The 20,627-nt window shown below is 38.3% G+C and overlaps 1 protein-coding gene across 1 annotated transcript in view; it reads right to left on the reverse strand.

The window, feature by feature from the left end:
* Nucleotides 1-20,627, reverse strand: part of TMEFF1 (transmembrane protein with EGF like and two follistatin like domains 1) — a 94,890-nt gene that overhangs the window by 60,377 nt on the left and 13,886 nt on the right. Inside the window, exon 2 of the mRNA XM_027105356.1 lies at nt 7,892-8,001. Coding sequence (XP_026961157.1) covers nt 7,892-8,001 — 110 coding nt within the window. The remainder of the gene's footprint in view (nt 1-7,891; nt 8,002-20,627) is intronic.

A 20,627-nucleotide genomic window follows, 5' to 3' on the forward strand; every position in this document is an offset into this window, starting at 1 on the left:
GTCTTTAATCCATTTTCAGTTTATTTTTCTGCATGGTGTTAGGGAGTGTCCTAATTTCATTCTTTTACATGTAGCTGTCCAGTTTCCCCAGAACACCACTTATTGAAGAGACTACCTTTTCTCCATTGTATATCCTTGCCTCCTTTGTCATGGATTAGTTGACCACAGGTGCATGGGTTTATCTCTGGGCATTCTATCCTGTACCATTGATCTATATTTCTGTTTTTGTGCCAGTACCATACTGTCTTAATTACTGTAGCTTTGTAGTATAGTTTGAAGTCAGGGAGCCTGATTCCTCCACCTCCATTTTTCTTTCTCAAGATTGCTTTGGCTATTCAAGGTCTTTTGTGTTTGCATACGAACTGTAAGGTTTTTTGTTCTAATTCTGTGAAGCATGCCACTGGTAGTTTGATAGGGATTGCACTGAATCTGTAGATTGCTTTGAGTAATATAGTCATTTTCACAATATTGATTCTTCCAATCCAAGAACATGGTATATTTCTCCAACTGTTTATGTCATCTTTAATTTCTTTCATTAGTGTTCTATAGTTTTCTAAGTACAAGTCTTCCACCTCTTTAGACAGGTTTATTCCTAGGTATTTTATTCTTTTTGTTGCAACAGTAAATGGGAGTGTTTCCTTAATTTCTCTTTCTGATTTTTCATTGTTGGTGTATAGGAATGCCAGAGATTTCTGTGCATTAATTTTGCATCCTGCAACCTTATGGTGTATGATCCTTTTAATGTGTTGTTGGATTCTGTTTGCTATTATTTTGTTGAGGATTTTTGCATCTATATTCATCAGTGATAGTGGTCTGTAATTTTCTTTTCTTGTAGTATCTTTGTCTGGTTTTGGTATCAGGGTGATCATGGCCTCATAGAATGGGTTTGGGAGTGTTCCTTCCTCTGAAATTTTTTGGAAGAGTTTGAGAAGGATGGGTGTTAGCTCTTCTCTAAATGTTGGATAGAATTCACCTGTGAAGCCTTCTGGTCCTGGACTTTTGTTTGTTGGAAGATTTTTAATCCCCGTTTCAATTTCATTACTTGTGATTGGTCTGTTCATGTTTTCTATTTCCTGCTGGTTCAGTCTTGGAAGGTTATACCTTTCTAAGAATTTGTCCATTTCTTCCAGGTTGTCCATTTTATTGGCATGGAGTTGCCTGTAGTAGTCTCTTATGATGCTTTGTATTTCTGCGGTGTCCGTTGTAACTTCTCCTTTTTCATTTCTAATTTTATTTATTTGAGTCCTCTCCCTCTTTTTCTTGATGAGTCTGGCTAAAGGTTCATCAAATTTGTTTATCTTCTCAAAGAACCAACTTTTAGTTTTATTGATCTTTGCTATTGTTTTCTTTGTTTCTGTTTCATTTATTTCTGCTCTGGTCTTTATGATTTCTTTCTTCTACTGCCTTTGGGTTTTGTTTGTTCTTTCTCTAGTTCCTTTAGGTGTAAGGTTAGATCGTTTATTTGAGATTTTTCTTGTTTCTTGAGGTAGGATTGTATTGCTATAAACTTCCCTCTTAGAACTGCTTTTGCTGCATCCCATAGGTTTTGGATCGTCGTATTTTTGTTGTCATTTGTCTTTAGGTATGTTTTTATTTCCTCTTTGATTTCTTCAGTGATTTCTTGGTTATTTAGTAACGTATTGTTTAGCCACTATGTGTTTGTATTTTTTATGCTTTTTTCCCTGTAACTGATTTCTAATCTCAAAGCATGGTGGTCCTAAAACATGCTCAATATGATTTCAATTTTCTTAAATTTACCGAGGCTTGATCTGTGACCCAAGATGTGATCTATCCTGGAGAATGTTCATGTGCACTTGAGAAGAAAGTGTAATCTGCTGTTTTGGGATGGAATGGCCTATAAATATCAATTAAATCTATCTGGTCTATTGTGTCATTTAAAGCTTGTGTTTCCTTATTAATTCTCTGTCTGGATGATCTGTCCATTGGTGTAAGTGAGGTGTTAAACTCCCCCACTATGACCGTGTTACTGTCGATTTCCTCTTTTATAGCTGTTAGCAGTTGCCTTATGTACTGAGATTTATAACTGTTATATCTTCTTCTTGGATTGATCCCTACTACAATTATGTAGTGTCCTTCCTTGTCTCTTGTAATATTCTTTATTTTAAAGTCTATTTTATCTGATATGAATATTGCTACTCCAGCTTTCTTTTGATTTCCATTTGCATGGAACATCTTTTTCCATCCCCTCACTTTCAGTCTGTATATGTCCCTAGGTCTGAAGTGGGTCTCTTGTAGACAGCATATATATGGCTCTTGTTTTGGTAGCCATTCAGCAAGCCTGTGTCTTTTGGTTGGAGCATTTAATCCATTTGTGTTTAAGGTAATTATCAATATGTATGTTCCTATTACTATTTTCTTAATTGTTATGGGTTTGTTTTTGTAGGTCCTTCTCTTCTTTTGTGTTTCCCACTTAGAGAAGTTCCTTTAGCATTTGGTGTAGAGCTGGTTTGGTGGTGCTGAATTCTCTTAGCTTTTGCTTGTCTGTAAAGCTTTTGATTTCTCCATCGAATCTGAATGAGATCCTTGCTAGGTAGAGTAATCTTGGTTGTAGGTTCTTCCCTTTCAGCACATTAAATATATTGTGCCACTCCCTTCTGGCTTGTAGAGTTTCTGCTAAGAAATCACCTGTTAACCTTATGGGAGTCCACTTGTATGTTATTTGTCATTTTTCCCTTGTTGCTTTTAATAATTTTTCTTTGTCTTTAATTTTTGTCAGTTTGATTACTATGTGTCTCGGCATGTTTCTCCTTGGGTTTATCCTGCCTGGGACTCTCTGTGTTTCCTGGACTTGGGTGGCTATTTCCGTGTTAGGGAAGTTTTCCACTGTAATCTCTTCAAATATTTTCTCAGGTCCTTTCTCTCTCTCTTCTCCTTCTGAGACCGCTATAATGTGAATATTGGTGCATTTCATGTTGTCCCAGAGATCTCTTAGGCTGTATTCATTTCTTTTCATTCTTTTCTCTTTATTCTGTTCCATGGCATTGAATTCCACCATTCTGTCTTCCAGGTCATTTATCCATTCTTCTGCTTCAGTTATTCTGCCACTGATTCCTTCTATTTTATTTTTCATTTCAGTTATTGTATTGTTCATCTCGTTTGTTTGTTTGTTCTTTAATTCTCCTAGGTGTTTGTTCTTTAATTCTTCTAGCTCTTTGTTAAACATTTATTGCATCTTCTCGATCTTTGCCTCTATTCTTTTTCCGAGGTCCTGGATCATCTTCACTATCATTATTCTGAATTCTTTTTCTGGAAGGTTGCCTAGCTCCAGTTCATTTAGTTGTTTTTCTGGGGTTTTATCTTGTTCCTTCATCTGGTACATAGTCCTCTGCCTTTCATTTTGTCTGTCTTTCTGTGAATGTGGTTTTCATCCACAGGCAGGATTGTAGTTCTTGCTTCTGCTGTCTGCCCTCTGGTGGATGAGGCTATCTAAGAGGCTTGTGCAAGTTTCCTGATGGGAGGGACTGGTGGTGGGTAGAGCTGGGTGTTGCTCTGGTGGGCAAAGCTCAGTAAAACTTTAATCTGATTGTCTGCTGATGGGTGGGGCTGAGTTCCCTCCCTGTTGGTTGTTTGGCCTGAGGTGACCCAGCACTGGAGGCTACAGGCTCTTTGGTGGGGCAAATGGCCAGCTTTGGGAGGGCTCATGCCAAGGAGTACTTCCCAGAACTTCTGCTGCCAGTGTCCTTGTCCTCACAGTGAGCCACAGCCACCCCCCGCCTCTGCAGGAGACGTTCCAACACTAGCATGTAGGTCTGGTTCAGTCTCCAGTGGGGTCACTGCTCCTTCTCCCTGGGTCCTGATACACACTTTGTGTGTGATACTTTGTGTGTGCCCTCCAAGAGTGGAGTCTGTTTCTCCCAGTCCTGTAGAAGTCCTGCAATCAAATCCCACTAGTCTTCAAAGTCTGATTCTCTGGGAATTCCTCCTCCCGTTGCTAGACCCCCAGGTTGGGAAGCCTGATGTGGGGCTCAGAACCTTCACTCCAGTGGGTGGACTTCTGTGGTATAACTGTTCTCCAGTTTGTGAGTCACCCACCCAGCAGTTATGGGATTTGATTTTATTGTGATTGCGCCCCTCCTACCATCTCGTTGTGGCTTCTCCTTTGTCTTTGAACATGGGGTATCTTTTTTGGTGAGTTCCAGTGTCTTCCTATCGATGACTGTTCAGCAGTTAGCTGTGATTCATGTGTTCTCGCAGGAGGGAGTGAGCACATGTCCTTCTACTCCGACATCTTGAACCAATCTCCTCATAAGCAAGGTTTTTAAATGAATCGAAAGATACTGCTAAAGCATTCGGCAGAGTAGTGTTTAATGGGCATGTGAGGTCATTGTTCTTAAACTGGCACAAACCTAAGTCTAACTTGAACAGATTTATAAGCTTGTAAGAAGGCAGAGGAGTCAAAGGAAGGTTCGCTCAGCAGCAGGATCAAATCACACTATAAGCCCTTAGGCAGTTTGCTCCTACAAGGCAAGCAACTTGTCTTGAAACATCCTTATATCCCTAGCACCTAGCCTAGTGCCTAGCACAAAGTAAGCACTGGATAAATGTCTACCGATCTAAACTCCTAACTTTTATTTTCCTTTCTTGCTTTGCCGCAAGGTAAGAATACAAGGGATTCCAGACAGATCATGAGAAGATTCTCTAGCTGGTCAAAAGGTCAAAAAGGCTTCATAATCTTAGAGTTGCAGAGAAAGACTTTCAAAGAATGAACAGCAGAATCATAAAGACAAATATAAATATGAAATGAAAATTTTAAACTTCTTTATATCAGAAAATATAAACAAAATGAAAATTAAAATGACACTAGGATAACTTTTTTAAAACACAGAACTCTTTTTATTAATCTATATAAACTAAAAGTAACCATCTCTAAGGTAAATACTATTAAGTGATTTAGTACTTAAAAGAGAAATTAAAACACCTATGTGTTTGTATAACAGAATATTTCTAGAAGGAAGTTTAAGAATTCACAGATGTTGCAACTGGTATTCTAGAATGGAAGGAAGACATTTTTTCATTATATTATATATCTTATAAAATGTTTCAGTTGCTTACTATGGGCATATATCACTCTTCTAAAAAATGTATCAAAATGGAACCTACATCACAGGTTCTCATGAGAGTTTATGAGTTATGTAAACTTATATATATATATATATATAAAATATTTAGAATAGTCAATGGATATAAAATGCTCAGCACAGTAAGCAATATTTTAAGGACACAAATAGTATATTATATATAGTGTATACACATGTCTGCCCAAATCGACACAAGGGAAAAAGAAAATACTAAAAATGAACAAAGAATATGAAATATTAATTCACAAAAAATGGTCAATAAGTTTATGGCACATTTCCAATTTCCCTAGTAATCAAATGCAAATAAAAAAGCTTTTTCCCTTTCAGATTTATATAATTTTAAAGGACTGACAAAATCCACTACCAAGAGGTTGAAAGGAGACAAGCAGCCTGATACACTGCTCTTAGTGAGAATGTTAATCTGTACATGAACATCTCATTGGCCCAACAATTCCATGTCAAAGAATTTAACCTAAGGAAATATAAGACAGTTGGAAGAAGGGAACAGCCCCAGTTTTCCCCATACAGGATGCCTGAAACACCAACAAAAACCTGCAATCTTTGTGGCATGAAGAACCAAAGCCACTGGAAAGTGAGAGAGAAAATCCCAGAAAGGAGAGAGGGAGCACAGAGTCCCAGATTCTGTGGCTGACCTCTGAACCAAGCACTCATGAGGCACACTCCAAGTAGCCCAGCTAAGACTAAAAGAAATGATATTTGTGTTTCTACCCCCAATGGGAAAAACAGAGTCTGCAGTGTAAGTTCAGCCAATTTAACTGTTTCAAAAATGACAATACTCAGAGGAACATAATTCAAACACTCGAAAACATATCATTCACAATGTGTAGGATATATTCAAAATAAATATGAATAAAAACACAACAAAATATAATGTATTCTCAAATGAAAAGGCAATCAACAGAGATGATCCCTAAGATGTCCCAGACATTGAAATTGGCAAAGATTTTTAAAGCAGCAATATCTATGCTCAAGGAAAATATTCTTGTAATGAATGAAAAGACAGGAAATCTCAGATAAATAGAAACTATAAATTCTTAATAAAATATCTGAAATTAAAGACTCACTGGATGGGCAGAATGGAGATGACAGAAGAAAGGATTAGTGACCCTTGAGATAGGTCAATAAAACCTATATAACGTGAAGAATAGGAAGAAGTAAAAGTTCACGAGGGCTTGGTATACACCATGTACACCAACACCTTCTTTTAAGGAAAGAAGCCCACATTAGTTACTATCATTTTTAAGAAGGTTTAGGGAGAAGGAGGGCGGTCAGACACATCACCACCTATTTTTTAACTTAATTTTTATTTTATATTAGAATATAGTTGATGTACAATTTTGTGTCAGTTTCAGGTGTACAGCAAAGTGATTCAGTTATACGTATACATATATCCATTCTTTTTCAGATTCTTCTCCCATGTAGGTTATTACCGAATAGAGTTCCCTGTGCTATACAGTAGGTCCATGTTGATTATCTATTTTATATATAGTAGTTACACTGGCCTGACTATTGTTACATGAGCAACCATGGAGGGGTGGGCACAAGGTTAGCTAAGCGACTTCAAAGGTGGCTAGTGTGAATAAATAGTGGATTGTAAAGTCCCTTTTGACCAAGAACAACCTTTTTGGCTGGTCAACAGTACACTCCCCAACACTTCCTCCTTTACTTAAAATTTCTACTTCTTTTAATGAAAATAAACATGATAGTTAATAGTTTTCAAAAAGGCTTCATATTCAAGCTCCCTTTCTGATTTTAATTCTCATTACAATATCATAAGAAAGGGTGGGAAATACGCCTTCTCTTTTCAGATGGATCATACAAAAACATGCCTGAAGTTATAGGGTTACTAGAAGTAACTGACTATCCTATGCTTTTATTCCTGATCTGTTCCCTTTCCTACCTTTAAAATCCAAAATGTGGGTACAGTTAGAATAAGATTATGAGTTTAAAAAATTCTAGTTCCTTCTTTGTCTCATCTCAAATCCTTAATAAGGTACCATCTTGTGAACAATATTCTGAAGCCAGATTATAACTTAATCACGGAAAATAAACAACAAAAAAGAATTGAGGGAATTCCCTGGTGGTCCAGTGGTTAGGACTGTGCGCTTTCACTGCCTAGGGTGCAGGTTCAATCCCTGGTCAGGGAACTAAGATCCCTTAAGCCAGGTGGTGCAGCCAAAAAAAAAAAAAAAGAAGAAGAATTGAATGTAACACATTTCATTTCCATTCCTTTTGTGTTTTTAAACAACAAAATCACAACTAAAACAGCATTTGAAAAGCAAAGATATTCACACTTGGTTTGAGGTTCCCCTTTCTAGTCCATCACTAACCCTGATCTACCCTGAGGTACCAAATCAGTCATGTTCTTTGGCCTAAAAAGATGAGACAGCAACAAATAAGAATGGAAGGGAGATAGACTAGAAAGAGAAGGAAATGGGAAAAAAAGGCCAACATTTTAAATAAGTGACTCTACTGCAATCTGTACTTTATTTCCTTTCAGTGACAATTATACCTTACATTTGAATAGAACTGTAATATATTTTTCAAGGCATTTTCACATTCTATTAGAGCCAGTCTGCCCCCGTAATTCAAGAAAAGCAGCATGGAAGGTACAAATAAGAGTGCTTCATCTGACAAAAAAGAATCAGTGGGCTGTCAACCCAAATTTCTTGTGGGGTTCAAGGTGTTTTAATAAGCTTTTTAATTTGAAAAATGTGGAATTACAAAACATGACAAATGTAAAATTTTGAAAAGAGATTTGATTTCCTTACCTGAAATTGACATGCACATTTCAAACCATCTCCATCTTCTTTACAGACTCCTCCATATTTACACGATGATTCATCACAAACTCTTATATCAGATTCCCTCACATTTAATTCTGTAAAAGAGGAAACATTGTTTCATATATATTTGTCTTTTTTATCCAAAGGTACATATATAGATAAAAGAAAAAATCTTTACACCTCATTCACAAGTATAATAATAAGACACAACATACAAAAAACAAGTTCTACTGGACACAAAATGTTCAAGATTCTGCAAAGAGAGTCCTACATAATAATATGCCTAAAAGTATATAAAAGCAAAGAAAAATAAAACTCAGGATTTCATATAATTCCCAAAGATAAATCCAAAGAATCTTTATATTTTTCCTGCCAAGAGCTTAAGACAGTCTTCTTACTACTGTCTTAACATTTTAGATTATTTTTCTAGTGTTTAAGTTACTTTTAAGGATAAAAAATAATAACTAAAAAGAATCTTGATTCTTCTGGTACCCAAAATAAGTTTTGGATGATCATTATTCACTCTAGAACAAATAAACAGTTTTAATTACAGAAGAATTATGAAGTAAGCTTGAATCTCATACAACAGGAACATATGGAGCATTTACATGCAAAGAAAGATTCAAAATCTTTCTCAACTTAAATTTTTTAAATGACTGATTTAATTTTACTACCACAGGAAGCAGAGCCTATCAATAATACTAGTATTCTGTGGTCATTCTGTGCCTGTTCCAAAACTGTCAGTCTTATTCTGGAACTATCAAAATAATCTCTCTAGGAAACGTAATAAACTGCTTCCAGGTTAATGCTAAGTAAAGCAGCCAATCACATGGAATTGGGTGAAAACCACTACAAAGACAATTTTCATATCCTCCCTACTGGGAATGAGAGCTGTAACAACAAATGCACTTATACAAACAGTAAACAAATGGTTGCTTAAAAATTCATCCCAGTGTAGAGGTGAACTCATGAGTCTGGGAGCAGAGAGGCCTAAGTTAGCTTCTGACCCTGTGGCTCAATAGCTGAGAGACTCTGGAAAGAGCACAAGATCTCATGAAGCTCTAGATGGAGACAAGGTCTTGGCAAACAGATCTCAGCGAGCTTTTCTCCAGCAATCCTTCCTCCCTGGTTGTTTTCTACTTCTAGACTTCAAATCAGGACTCGGTGGACTGAGTCAAGGACGTTCTACTTCTCTATCTAGTGACATCTGTCCTGGTTGACCATCATTTCCTCTCTCTGCCCCACTTGTCCTCAGTGCTCTGCAATGTGTCTCAGGTCTCCTCCTCCTAGCTGACCCTCCAACGAGCTGGCAGTCAAGTACCTAAATACACAAGGAGTTGATAGTCACAGTACTTATTTGAGAAGCCACTCTGCACCAAGCACTGCACTAAAGTAAGCATATGTCTATGTAACTATTGGTTACAAAAATTTTTTCTTCTTTTCCTTAAGTGGATATCAGGTGCACAAAATTGGATTGCTCTAAAGTTCAAGCATATGTGTAAAATTAAAAAAAAAAAAGATGAGTAGAAATGAAAACTACAGGAAACTAATGCAGCTGTTTTGTTGCTCTCTCTGTTTCTCTCACTATTCAAGGCACAAATGACCATCTTTCTATTCTTTCATCCTGGCTCTGGAGGCTTTATGTTCTTGGTTTTCCTCAACTCCCACTTTTTGCTTGTTCTTCTCTTCCCCGCTTAACCTCTTGCATTAGCTCCTGAGGCTCAATCTTAAGTGTGGGTGTTGCTTTTTTCAATCTGCCTACATTCCTACTGGGAACCTGCACAAGGTCCGGGTTCCAATTACTGTCTAACGTACATTGTAAAACCCAAGGAAGATAACTATACATTAATAAAGAACTGCTCTGGAAAAGAAGATAAGAATGCATAATATCTTTGCTCAACCACAGGCTTCATCAATTTAAGGGACCATAGAAATAAAAACAATTGCACAATTTGAGAAATAAAATTTAGTGTATTTCTCTTATTTCTTTTCTTTGTAGCCTTAAAGTTCACACTGGGTTCCAATACAATCACACATACCAAACAAGAACAAAGTTTTTATTTTGTCCATGGGTCAAGATCATGCTCTGAGTTAAGACTTGCTATCCTGGCTTGAGATTCTTTTGAGTTGCAATGTTTTACCTGTTGCATTTTAAAAGTGCAACGAGATTGCAATCTAGAGCCTAAATCCTCCCTGCCACTAAGATTCTCACATCTCTGTGAGAGTTGTTCAAGCATCTGTTTGCATGAGGGACGAAGGAACATTTTTAGAGAATAATCATCCTTACTAAAGTGAGGCAGAAAAGCTCAGCCTGATAAACAAAGCCTTGGTTGGAAAGGAGGAGTGATCCCAAGCACAGGGTGGTATCTCATCCAGACTGCCCCAAAGGGTCATCATGACGAGACCGAGAGGCTAACAATGAGAAACTAAAGAATGCCTTTCACTAAAAACTCTGAAGCACCCAAACAATCCCACTCCTGGGCACATAGCTGGAGAAAACCGTAATTCAAAAAGATACATGCACCCCAATGTTCACTGCAGCACTATTTACAATAGCCAGGACATGGAAGCAACCTAAATGTCCATCAACAGAGGAATGGAAAAAGAAGATGTGGTACATATATACAATGGAATATTACTCAGCCATAAAAAAGAACAGAAATAATGCCATTTGCAGCAACATGGGTGGACCTAGAGATTGTCACACTGAGTGAAGTAAGTCAGACACAGAAAGACAAATATCATATGATATCGCCTATATGTAGAATCTAAAAAAAAAGGGTACAAATGAACTTATTACAAAAAAGAAGTAGAGTCACGAATGTAGAAAACAAACATATGGTTACCAGGGGATGGGGGGGAGGGATAAATTGGGAGGTTGGGATTGACATATACACACTACTATGTATAAAATAGACAACTAATAAGAACCTGTTGTATATAGCACAGGGAACTCTACTCAATACTCTCGTAAGGGCCTATATGGGAAAAGAATGTAAAAAAAAAAAAGTGGATACATGTATAACTGATTCACTTTGCTGTACACCTTAAACTAACACAACATTGTAAATCAACTATACTTCAATAAAAGTTAAAAACAAAAACAGGGCTTCCCTGGTGGCGCAGTGGTTGGGGGTTCGCCTGCCGATGCAGGGGACACGAGTTCGTGCCCCGGTCCAGGAAGATCCCACATGCCGCGGAGCGGCTGGGCCCGTGAGCCGTGGCCGCTGAGCCTGCGCGTTCGGAGCCTGTGCTCCGCGCGTTCGGAGCCTGTGCTCGGCAGCAACGGGCTTAGCTGCTCCGCGGCACGTGGGATCTTCCCGCACCAGGGCTCGAACCCGTGTCCCCTGCATTGGCAGGCAGATTTTTAACCACTGCACCACCAGGGAAGTCCTCCAACAGTGTTTTATGAGAGGCCCGCGTACCACAAAAAAAAAAAAAAAAAAACCAAACAAAGCTCTGAGGCAACAAGACACAAAGAGCTCCACTTTGATACCCACATGACAAGATATAAGAGGGGTAGAAAAGGGGCTAGGACACCTCACCACCCCTGGCGCAGCACACCTGGGCAGGCCAGCACAAAGCCAAGGAGACAGTGGTGTCAGGCTCCAAGGTGCACCTCTGATGTCTAGGGGCAGGTACCAATGCGCAACTTCAGGGGCAGCTAACATCACAAGAAAAACAAGACATGCTCTGTGGCAGCGGCCAGAATACATTAGTGAGCCTACATGGTACACCCCTGGGTAACTCCAAAAATAAACTTGGCAAGGAGGCATTCTGTGGGAGCTAGAGGTCCTACATTAACAGGTAAGGGTGAAAAGTCATGAAATTCTGATTATACTGGTTACTTGTCATGTTTTATTTTACACCTATCGTGCTATCAAATCCATGCTATTTTCATGTGTGTTAATGTGGTAAATGTGATTATGTAGTTAGTTGATCAGGAAGCAATTATGTATCTCCTATGTATCTAATATTATGCTAAGAATTTGGGATACACTGGAAAGAACATAACAGGGAGCTTATGATCTTGCTAATAACATGTGGAACAATAAGTGATTAATTCAATATAAATATAGTCTATAATAAGGGGGAAATTGTGTTGTACAGACTATGTTTGCTCTAGGAGTTTCAAGAAGTAGGAAATAAAAATAGATTTGAAGTATAGGGTGCAGTGTCAAAGATGGCAAGACTTGCACTGACCTTGAAAAATTAGTAACACTTTTTCTGATTATAAAACTAATATAGATAGTATCATTACACAAAATTTAGAAATAGCATTGTTTTAATTGCCCACAATATGTGGTAATATTAAAAGAGAGAGAAAAGAATGTTCTTATCTATGAACAATGTAAGTGAAAGCAGAGACACAAATAATTTAATAGTATGCATAAATATTAATTATCAGTGGTTCCCAAACCATGTTCCTTAGGAAAACTCGTGTCCTAGACTATAATGTACCTTCATTAAAATCAAGTAGAATTTCAGTTTCTCATTTGAAAGGGAAAAGCTTCAATGGAGAGAATTTTCTCATTTTAAGTGAGTTTTTTTTTCACTTAGATTTCTTAAACCCTCACTATCTGAGATACTTCCTTGCTAGCTGTCAACAAAACCAATGTTCAACAAATAGGTAAAGAATATTAATAGAAAAATTCCAACAGTGTTTTATTTTTCTTAATGTATCTTTTTTTTTTTTTTTGGCTGCGTTGGGTCTTTGTTGCTGCACACAGGCTTTCTCTAGTTGCGGCGAGCGGGGGTTACCCTTTGTTGCGGTACGTGGGCTTCTCATTGTGGTGGCTTCTCTTGTTGCAGAGCACGGCATCTAGACCACAGGCTCAGGAGTTGTGGCACACGGGCTTAGCTGCTCCGCGGCACGTGGGATCTTCCCGCACCAGGGCTCGAACCCGTGTCCCCTGCATTGGCAGGCAGATTTTTAACCACTGCACCACCAGGGAAGTCCTCCAACAGTGTTTTATGAGAACACAAGATCATGAATGTCACAAGCTCACAAACATACACTTTAAATTGTTTTGTCATTGTGGCCGTCGTGGCTAATTGCCTACTTTGGATCTATTCTCTCCTTCTTACTTAGTAAGGGAACCCCAATTTTGTTCTGGGAAACAAGGTACTCAGCTAAGTAATCTATTTCCCCAGATCCCTTGTTGTGTACCACAGTTGATATATAAGCACTGTCCATTCTTCCTTCCTTATTCCATTCTTTGTTCTGCTTGGAAAGTAAACCTCTTGCCTAAGGTTGTGGAAACCATCTTACATGCGTGAAGGTGAAAGCTACGAGCTAAAGATGGTAGACCAGACAGACGGAGCAAGAGTGTGGAGAGAATTATGGAATCACCACACCCACCCTGGATTTCATCCCTCCAGACTTACTGTTACGGGAAATGAACACATAAAGTCCTTATCATTTAAGCCACTATTGGTCAGGTCACTGATACATGTAAGTTAAAGACAATCCTGACATAATGATCGCATGTAAATTTAAGATAAACGTTTCTAAGGAAAGTCTTAAATAATCTGGTGCTACATCACAGTTTACATGATAAAATTACATTATCAAGAGCGTCACGACTTTCTGGTGCTCTGACCCCTCCCAAATTTGAGAACTACTGCCTTAGCTCAAACTCAGTATAGTAGGAATTCTATATTGGGATCATCTTCTGAATGTTACTTCTTTTCAAGTATTCTGTTCAGTACCAGGCATCAAGAGGGCACTCTACTACCTGTCAGTGATGATGATAATTACACACCTGCCTTCCTGAGCCCAAAATGGAAATTCAGCAAAAAGGATGAGCCATTTCTAAGGCCCTCAAAACTCAGTTCTCCAAATAGAAATATTTTACACAAGGAATCACTCAGCAGAGTGGCTCAAAACAGAAACACTTTGCTCTGGTTACAAATGTGCCAGACATATAATTCTCTAAATGTAAAACTTGTCTCAATTCTCATTAACATTTCAAAGCTGGGGAACAATACACAGTAAGCGAAGGAACCCTACTTACTGTGAACCTGAACTGCCAGAATCCCCAACTTTCGGCAGCACTAACTAGGTTCAGGCTGCAGTTCAAAATGAGACCTATTAGCACTCCAGAATGATGTGACTTTCCTACCACCGTTCCAATTAAACAGAAGGTAGTTGGAGGATCTTATGAGTTAGCTAGAAATTACAGGAGCCAAAAGTGAATTCACTTTGGAAATGTTACGACAGAACTGAGGGCTTCTCAATCTCGGCACTACTGACATTTTGGGTTAGCTACTTCTGTGTTGGGGGCGGGGGCCATCCTGTTCACTGCAGGATGTTCAGCAACATCCCTGACCTCCACTCACTAGACGCCAGTAGGATCAGCTGTAACAACCAAAAATGTCTCAACATTACAAAACGTCCCCTAGGGAACAAAATCACTCCCGGGTTAGATCCACTATAAAAGATAAAATGAAAGGCTTTACATTTAATTCTCTAACACAATCATTATAAAGAAAGTGAGTCAAATAAGTAGCAATCTGCAAGATCTCTGCACATTACTACGGCTGTTTTTCATTTCAATAGGAGGACCTAAAGATATTGCCTCCAAGTTTATGTCAAGTCCTGGCTCAGAGTGGGTGCCCCTCCTTTAATAATGTCTTAACCTCTAGAAAGCCTGGCTTCTTCCCCCTTCATATCAAAACTCTATCAAAGGTCAACATGACCTCTACTCTAAAGATCCATACCTTTTTTCTTAGTCTTACAACTCTTTTCTTGACCTTTCTACAGCAATTGACACACCTGGCCTCCCCTTCCAAACGAATCATCTTGATTATCCCCCCAACTCTCTGACCACTTCCCTTTTAATCACTTCTTTTCCCTTCTCCTACTGCTCAGTCCATGTCACTCTTAGAATTTATTCCCAATTTAATCAACTCTCCAGATTAACCAAAGTGTGCTTTTCTCTGTAAAACATACAAACCAATGCCCATGGCTCAATGAATCCTCAAGGCTACTAGGTCACTCTCTAGAACATTCACGAGTACTTTAGCTCCAACCAGGAGAGCAGCTCTTGTGCTTCAAGAGTCAGTTATGTATGTTATACAGCTTGTGTATGCCAACTGTATTTGTTATTGTCATTCTGTGGTTTCAACTCTTCATAAGAGTGAAAATAAATTGTTTCTATGAAAGCAAAATTGAATTCTACAGAAAGACTTAAGATGAGTTGCTTTTTACAAATAGCTATTGCCTTAGGTGTAGGCAAGATAAAAACCTAGATTTTTGTATCCACAAGTCTTTAAGTTCCTTTTTAAAGACGTTAGAACTGGAATGTGTACTCAATGCATTATGAATCTAGTTTATTCAAGAAAGGGGAAATTCCAGCTCTTCTCAAAGAAAAATTCTGGGACCTCTTTCAAAATACTGTTTAATAAATATATATTTTTAAGTTAAAACGCTACATGCATTTATGAATTATTTTGTCACTCCACACTTAAAAAACTTTGATTAACCAACTACCAGAATCTTAAAGCACTGAGACAAGACGGCTCCTACTATATATAAAAATATTCTGCCCTCAGCCATCCCATTGTGATATCTCATTTTACTTCTTCTCTCTCAGCATTCTCATGCACTCCCACCACTCAAGTCTCCAGTTGCTTTTCCCCAACCTTATTAAGCCACTTCCATCTGCTTTTGCCAATGCTATTTCCAGCCTTCAGAGCATTGTTGGGCAAAGTCCTATAAATGAATAAATAATACTTAACAATAAGTATTCTTTAAGTACTTATCAACACGTGGAAATTTTCAGTTCATCGCCAGTTGATTCCTTATTGACTCCCCTCCAGGACATGTTCAAACTCTGTACGTCGTTCTTAAGAAAATGTCAATGGGTTTATTCTCATTCTCTAGATGTTTATAGTATTTGGGAAAACCTGCATACCAATCCAGTCTTACAGGACCCCTGTAGGATGCTTTCACTCCCAAAAACACCCCAGCTTGTTCACGACCCCATATCCAACTGCCTACAAGACAGTTCCATGATCTCTACACTGAAAACAGTGGAAATATTAAGAATATTTAATGTTTAAATATTTAAACATTAAAATATCACCAGGAAATGGTGTGACACAGCCATGGAACATTAAACAGCTGTTTAAAAGGTTGTATATATTATATAGCAATGTGGAAATAGCTGATGAATGTCAAGTGAAAAGGCAGAAGACAAAGCTATACACATACACCAAGCTAATGTATAAAAAACACATATAAGGGGCTTCCCTCGTGGCGCAGTGGTTGAGAGTCCACCTGTCGATGCAGGGGACACGGGTTCGTGCCCTGGTCCGAGAAGATCCCACATGCCGCAGAGTGCCTGGGCCCGTGAGCCATGGCCGCTGAGCCTGCGCGTCCAGAGCCTGTGCTCCGCAACGGGAGAGGCCACAGCAGTGAGAGGCCCACGTACAGCAAAAAAAATAATAATAATAAAACACATATAGGAAAATCCAGCCAGGAAAAAACAAAAGTTGGTTAACAGGGGCTGTGTTTGCACCAGTTGAACATGGATGATTTTTTCTCTTTAGAAGTTTCTATACCAGTTATATTTAATGGGGGAAAAGACTCAATGTGATTTCAAACAACCCCAGAGACAGCTTGCCATACAATGGACAAAGTGTGAGTTTGGGGGTCAATACGGGCCAGGTTCACATGTTGGTGCTTCACATTGTAGAGTATACCACCTTCCCTAGGTATTGTAATGATTAGATGAGATAATGTATTAAAAAGCAACAGTACCTAGAACAAGTAGGTATACAACAAAGATTCACTTCTTCTCTTTCCCCAGACCAGTTTGAGAGATACCTTTAATGACACAAATCATTGAAAATCAAACAACAGATCTATCTAGGAAATGTTGACTTCAGGGACTTCCCTGGTGGTGCAGTGGTTGGGAGCCCGCCTGCCAATGCAGGGGACTCGGGTTCGAGCCCTGGTCCGGGAAGATCCCACATGCCACGGAGCGACTGGGCCCATGCGTCACAGCTACTGAGCCCATGTGCCACAGCTATTGAAGCCTGGGTGCCCTAGAGCCTTAGAGCCTGTGCTCTGTAGCAGGGGAGGCCACCGCAATGAGAAGCCCGTGCACCACAACTAGAGAAAGCCCATGTGCAGCAACGAACATCAATGCAGCCATAAATAAATAAATTTATTTTTTAAAAAAATGTTGACTTCAGTCTCAGCAAATGAGATGAATTAGGAATTAAATTCTCTTCAACTTGTTTACTAAATTAACCATATTACATTACTGATTTTCTGCTATAAAGATATGAGGGGGAAAATAAACTGCACTCATACTTCATGATATAAAACCAAAAGCAGTTTACATTAATATTAAACAGCATCCACAGCAGAGATGACTAAAAGTTCTCTAAGCTATATTTAACGAAGGAAATTCACATGTGCCACATAATTATCTGACTCCAATACTTTTCATCCCATTCTGCACACTACTGCCAAACCACCCTTTGTTAAACACCACTTTGATCATGTCAATCCTCTACCCCAACACCTACAATCATTCCCTGCTGCCTACTTCAATTCTAAATTCCTCTATGTCAGTATGCTTCAGGCAAGGTGATGGGGAGGACAGTCTATTGCAGGATCAGAAAGAAATACCTAGATCTCGAGCTGGGTATTAATGGTACCCAGGGTCTTTCTAGCCCTTTCAAAGATCTCGAACTTCAACACTCTCTCCCTTACTATTTCTCACTAGCTTGGCAAACCTGTGTGCTTCACTCTCACAGATATATAAACTGAAGTCCTATATGGTTGCCAGGGGACAGGGACAGAAGAGTATTGGGACTGTTAATAGGTATGGAAATTCTTTTGGGGGCAATGGAAATGCTTTGTAATTAAATAGTAGATAGTGGTGATGGTTGCATAACTGAATATATTAAAAAAAACACTGAATTGTATAAAATGGTGAGTTTTATGTTATGTGAATTTATATCTCAATAAAAAATTAAAAAGTTTAAGAATCAGAAAAAATAATCACGTTACCTAAATTAAAAAAAAAATGAACAGGCATTATAATTCAGTGTTTAAGAGGCAGACCCTAGAATCAGACCTCCTAGATCAGTATCCTGGCTCTATCACTTATCAGCTATGTGACACCTCAGTAATTTACCACTCTGTGCCTCCGTTCCCTCATCTGTAAAATGGGGACAATAACACTAGGGACAATAACAGTACCCATCTCACAATGTTGATGAAGGATTACATAAAGATAGGGAAAGCACTGAGAGCAGTGCATGACACGTCATAAGTGCTATGTTAAGTGTTTGCTATTATTTTTTTATTAACACCAGCTCTGGAGAAGGTGTGGAAAATGAGCACTCAAACCAACTATACCAGTATAAATTGGCAGAACCTCTCAGGATAATATGGCTGTATACACGGAAATTTTAATTGTCTCTATGCCTTAACCCCACAATTCTATTCCTAGGAAATTATGATAGGGATAGAAGACAAAACATATAAAAACGTAGGTACAAGATTGGTAACATCAGCTTTTTTTTTTTATAGCAGCAAAGTGGAAAAAAACCTAAGTGTCCATATGTTGGGAATTAATTAAATAAGTTATTGATGAAATATTATGCAGCCATAAAAGTATGCAGCAGAAACACATACACTGATATGGAAAGACCAAAATCCATTATGAAGTGAAAAAAAGCAGGTTATAAAATTATATAGGGACTTCCCTGGTGGTCCAGTGGTAAAGAATCCGCCTTCCAATTCAGGGGAGGCGGATTGGATCCCTGGTCGGGGAACTAACATCATCCCACATGCCGCAGGGCAACTAAGCCAGCGCGCCACAACTGCTGAGCCCTCGCGCCTCAACTAGAGCCTGCATGCCGCAAACTACAGAGCCTGTGAGCTCTGGAGCCCGCGCACTACAACTAGAGAGAGAAAACCCACACACCGCAACTAGAAGGAAGCCCACGCACCACAACGAAGAGCCCTCGCCGCAATGAAAGATCCCACATGCTTCAACGAAGATCCTGCATGCCACAGCTAAGACCCAATGCAGCCAAAAAAATAAAGAAAAATAAAGAAACTATATAGTTATAATGCAATTTATATTTTGCAACATATACATGTTTACATAAGTATTTTAAAATTCTGCATGTATATTCAGTGTATTTCCTCCATCAAAAAATTTAAAATATCAATAAATAAATCTAAATACAAAAAAACACTCTCTGGTTCTATTTCTTTTTTCTTTTTTTGGCCGCTCCACATGGCTTGTGGAATCTTAGTTCCCTGACCAGGGATCGAACCTGGGCCCACAGCAGTGAAAGTACTGAGTCCTAACTACTGGACCGCCAGGGAATTCCCATCTCTGGCTCTATTTCAAACCATTATTCCTTAGTGTCTGCAATACCAAATGGAATGGGAGGTAGCCAGAAACCAGAAGTCACCCACAAGGACAGAAATCTACAAAACAACCTGCAAGTTGGCACGGAAGAAACTGATATTAACTATTCTAAAAGAGAACTTTAAAAGGACTTCACAAACTCTGGTGCATTAGAAAGAGTTCCAGATTCAGAGTTTTGATTATTTGATTAAGTAACTATATAATCTTGGCCAACACTAAATCTCTCTGAGAAATCCCAGTTCCCTAGAGTAAAAATGGGTATAATAATCACTCCTCTGAGGGTTGCAAAGATTAAATGACATCTTTACAAAAGACCACTGGAAACTGTAAAGGTTACTTCTCCCCTCTGGGACAGAAACTGATACAACCACAACCTTAAACCATGGCAAACTGTTATAAAATAGTGAATAATTTTTTTAAAACTAAGTTTAATTAAATGGTAATTAGGAAGCACTTATGGTCTGAACATGGAGAAGGAAACAATGGTAAACATAATGGCACCACCTAAAAAATATCTCAAACTACTTTAAAGTGAAAAAAACTATGAAAAAATGAACACAAGACACTAAACAAAGACTGAGCTGACTTGTGAACAATAGAGGATCTAAATATACAATAAGGCTAGAAACAACAGAATTGAAATAGAAATAACAGCAGTTTAGATTCACTTGTAAAACAGTATTATACGAAAGCTGACAAGGCAAAATAAGGTAAACTGAAAAATTCCAAAAGATCTGTCCTGTGAACAATAGTGGCTCCAGGTTAAACAGCATATGCCAAAGCAAACACCCATATCAAGGAAAAAGTTCAAACTTTTTCTGGTATAAATTGAAATCGTTTCAGCATAAACATTACGATACTGCAGAGGAGAATGGCAATCATCACAGACTTCTTCTTTACATTTTTCCATATTCCTCAAATTTCTTATATCAAACAAATACTGCCTTTATAACAAAGAAAAAAGGTGTGGGGTTTTTTTTTCCTTTTTTTTTTCTTTTCTTTGCTTTTTTTTTTTAAACCATGGAAAAGAAAGACTCAGAATATTTGCACAAAAATGAGAAAAATGGCGCCATGGCTGAAAAGTTTCTGAAGGCAGAAGAATATGTTAAGAACTTTAGAATTCAAAGACTGATGAAACTACTGAGCCATGAAAAATACATGACACTTGTAAAAAGGAAATAGATTCAAATAGTAACAAAAGATTAACAGTAAATCATCTAATAAACTAAAAGCAAATACTGAGGGAGTTTTAAGATTTAAACATAGAATTTCAAAGTGCATGAGAAGAAAAATATGCAAAATCCTAAATGCTT

The sequence above is a fragment of the Aethalodelphis obliquidens genome, unplaced genomic scaffold, assembly GCF_003676395.1.
Source record: "Aethalodelphis obliquidens isolate GAN/ISIS:26980383/991018 unplaced genomic scaffold, ASM367639v1 scaffold7, whole genome shotgun sequence".
Taxonomy (NCBI): domain Eukaryota; kingdom Metazoa; phylum Chordata; class Mammalia; order Artiodactyla; family Delphinidae; genus Aethalodelphis; species Aethalodelphis obliquidens.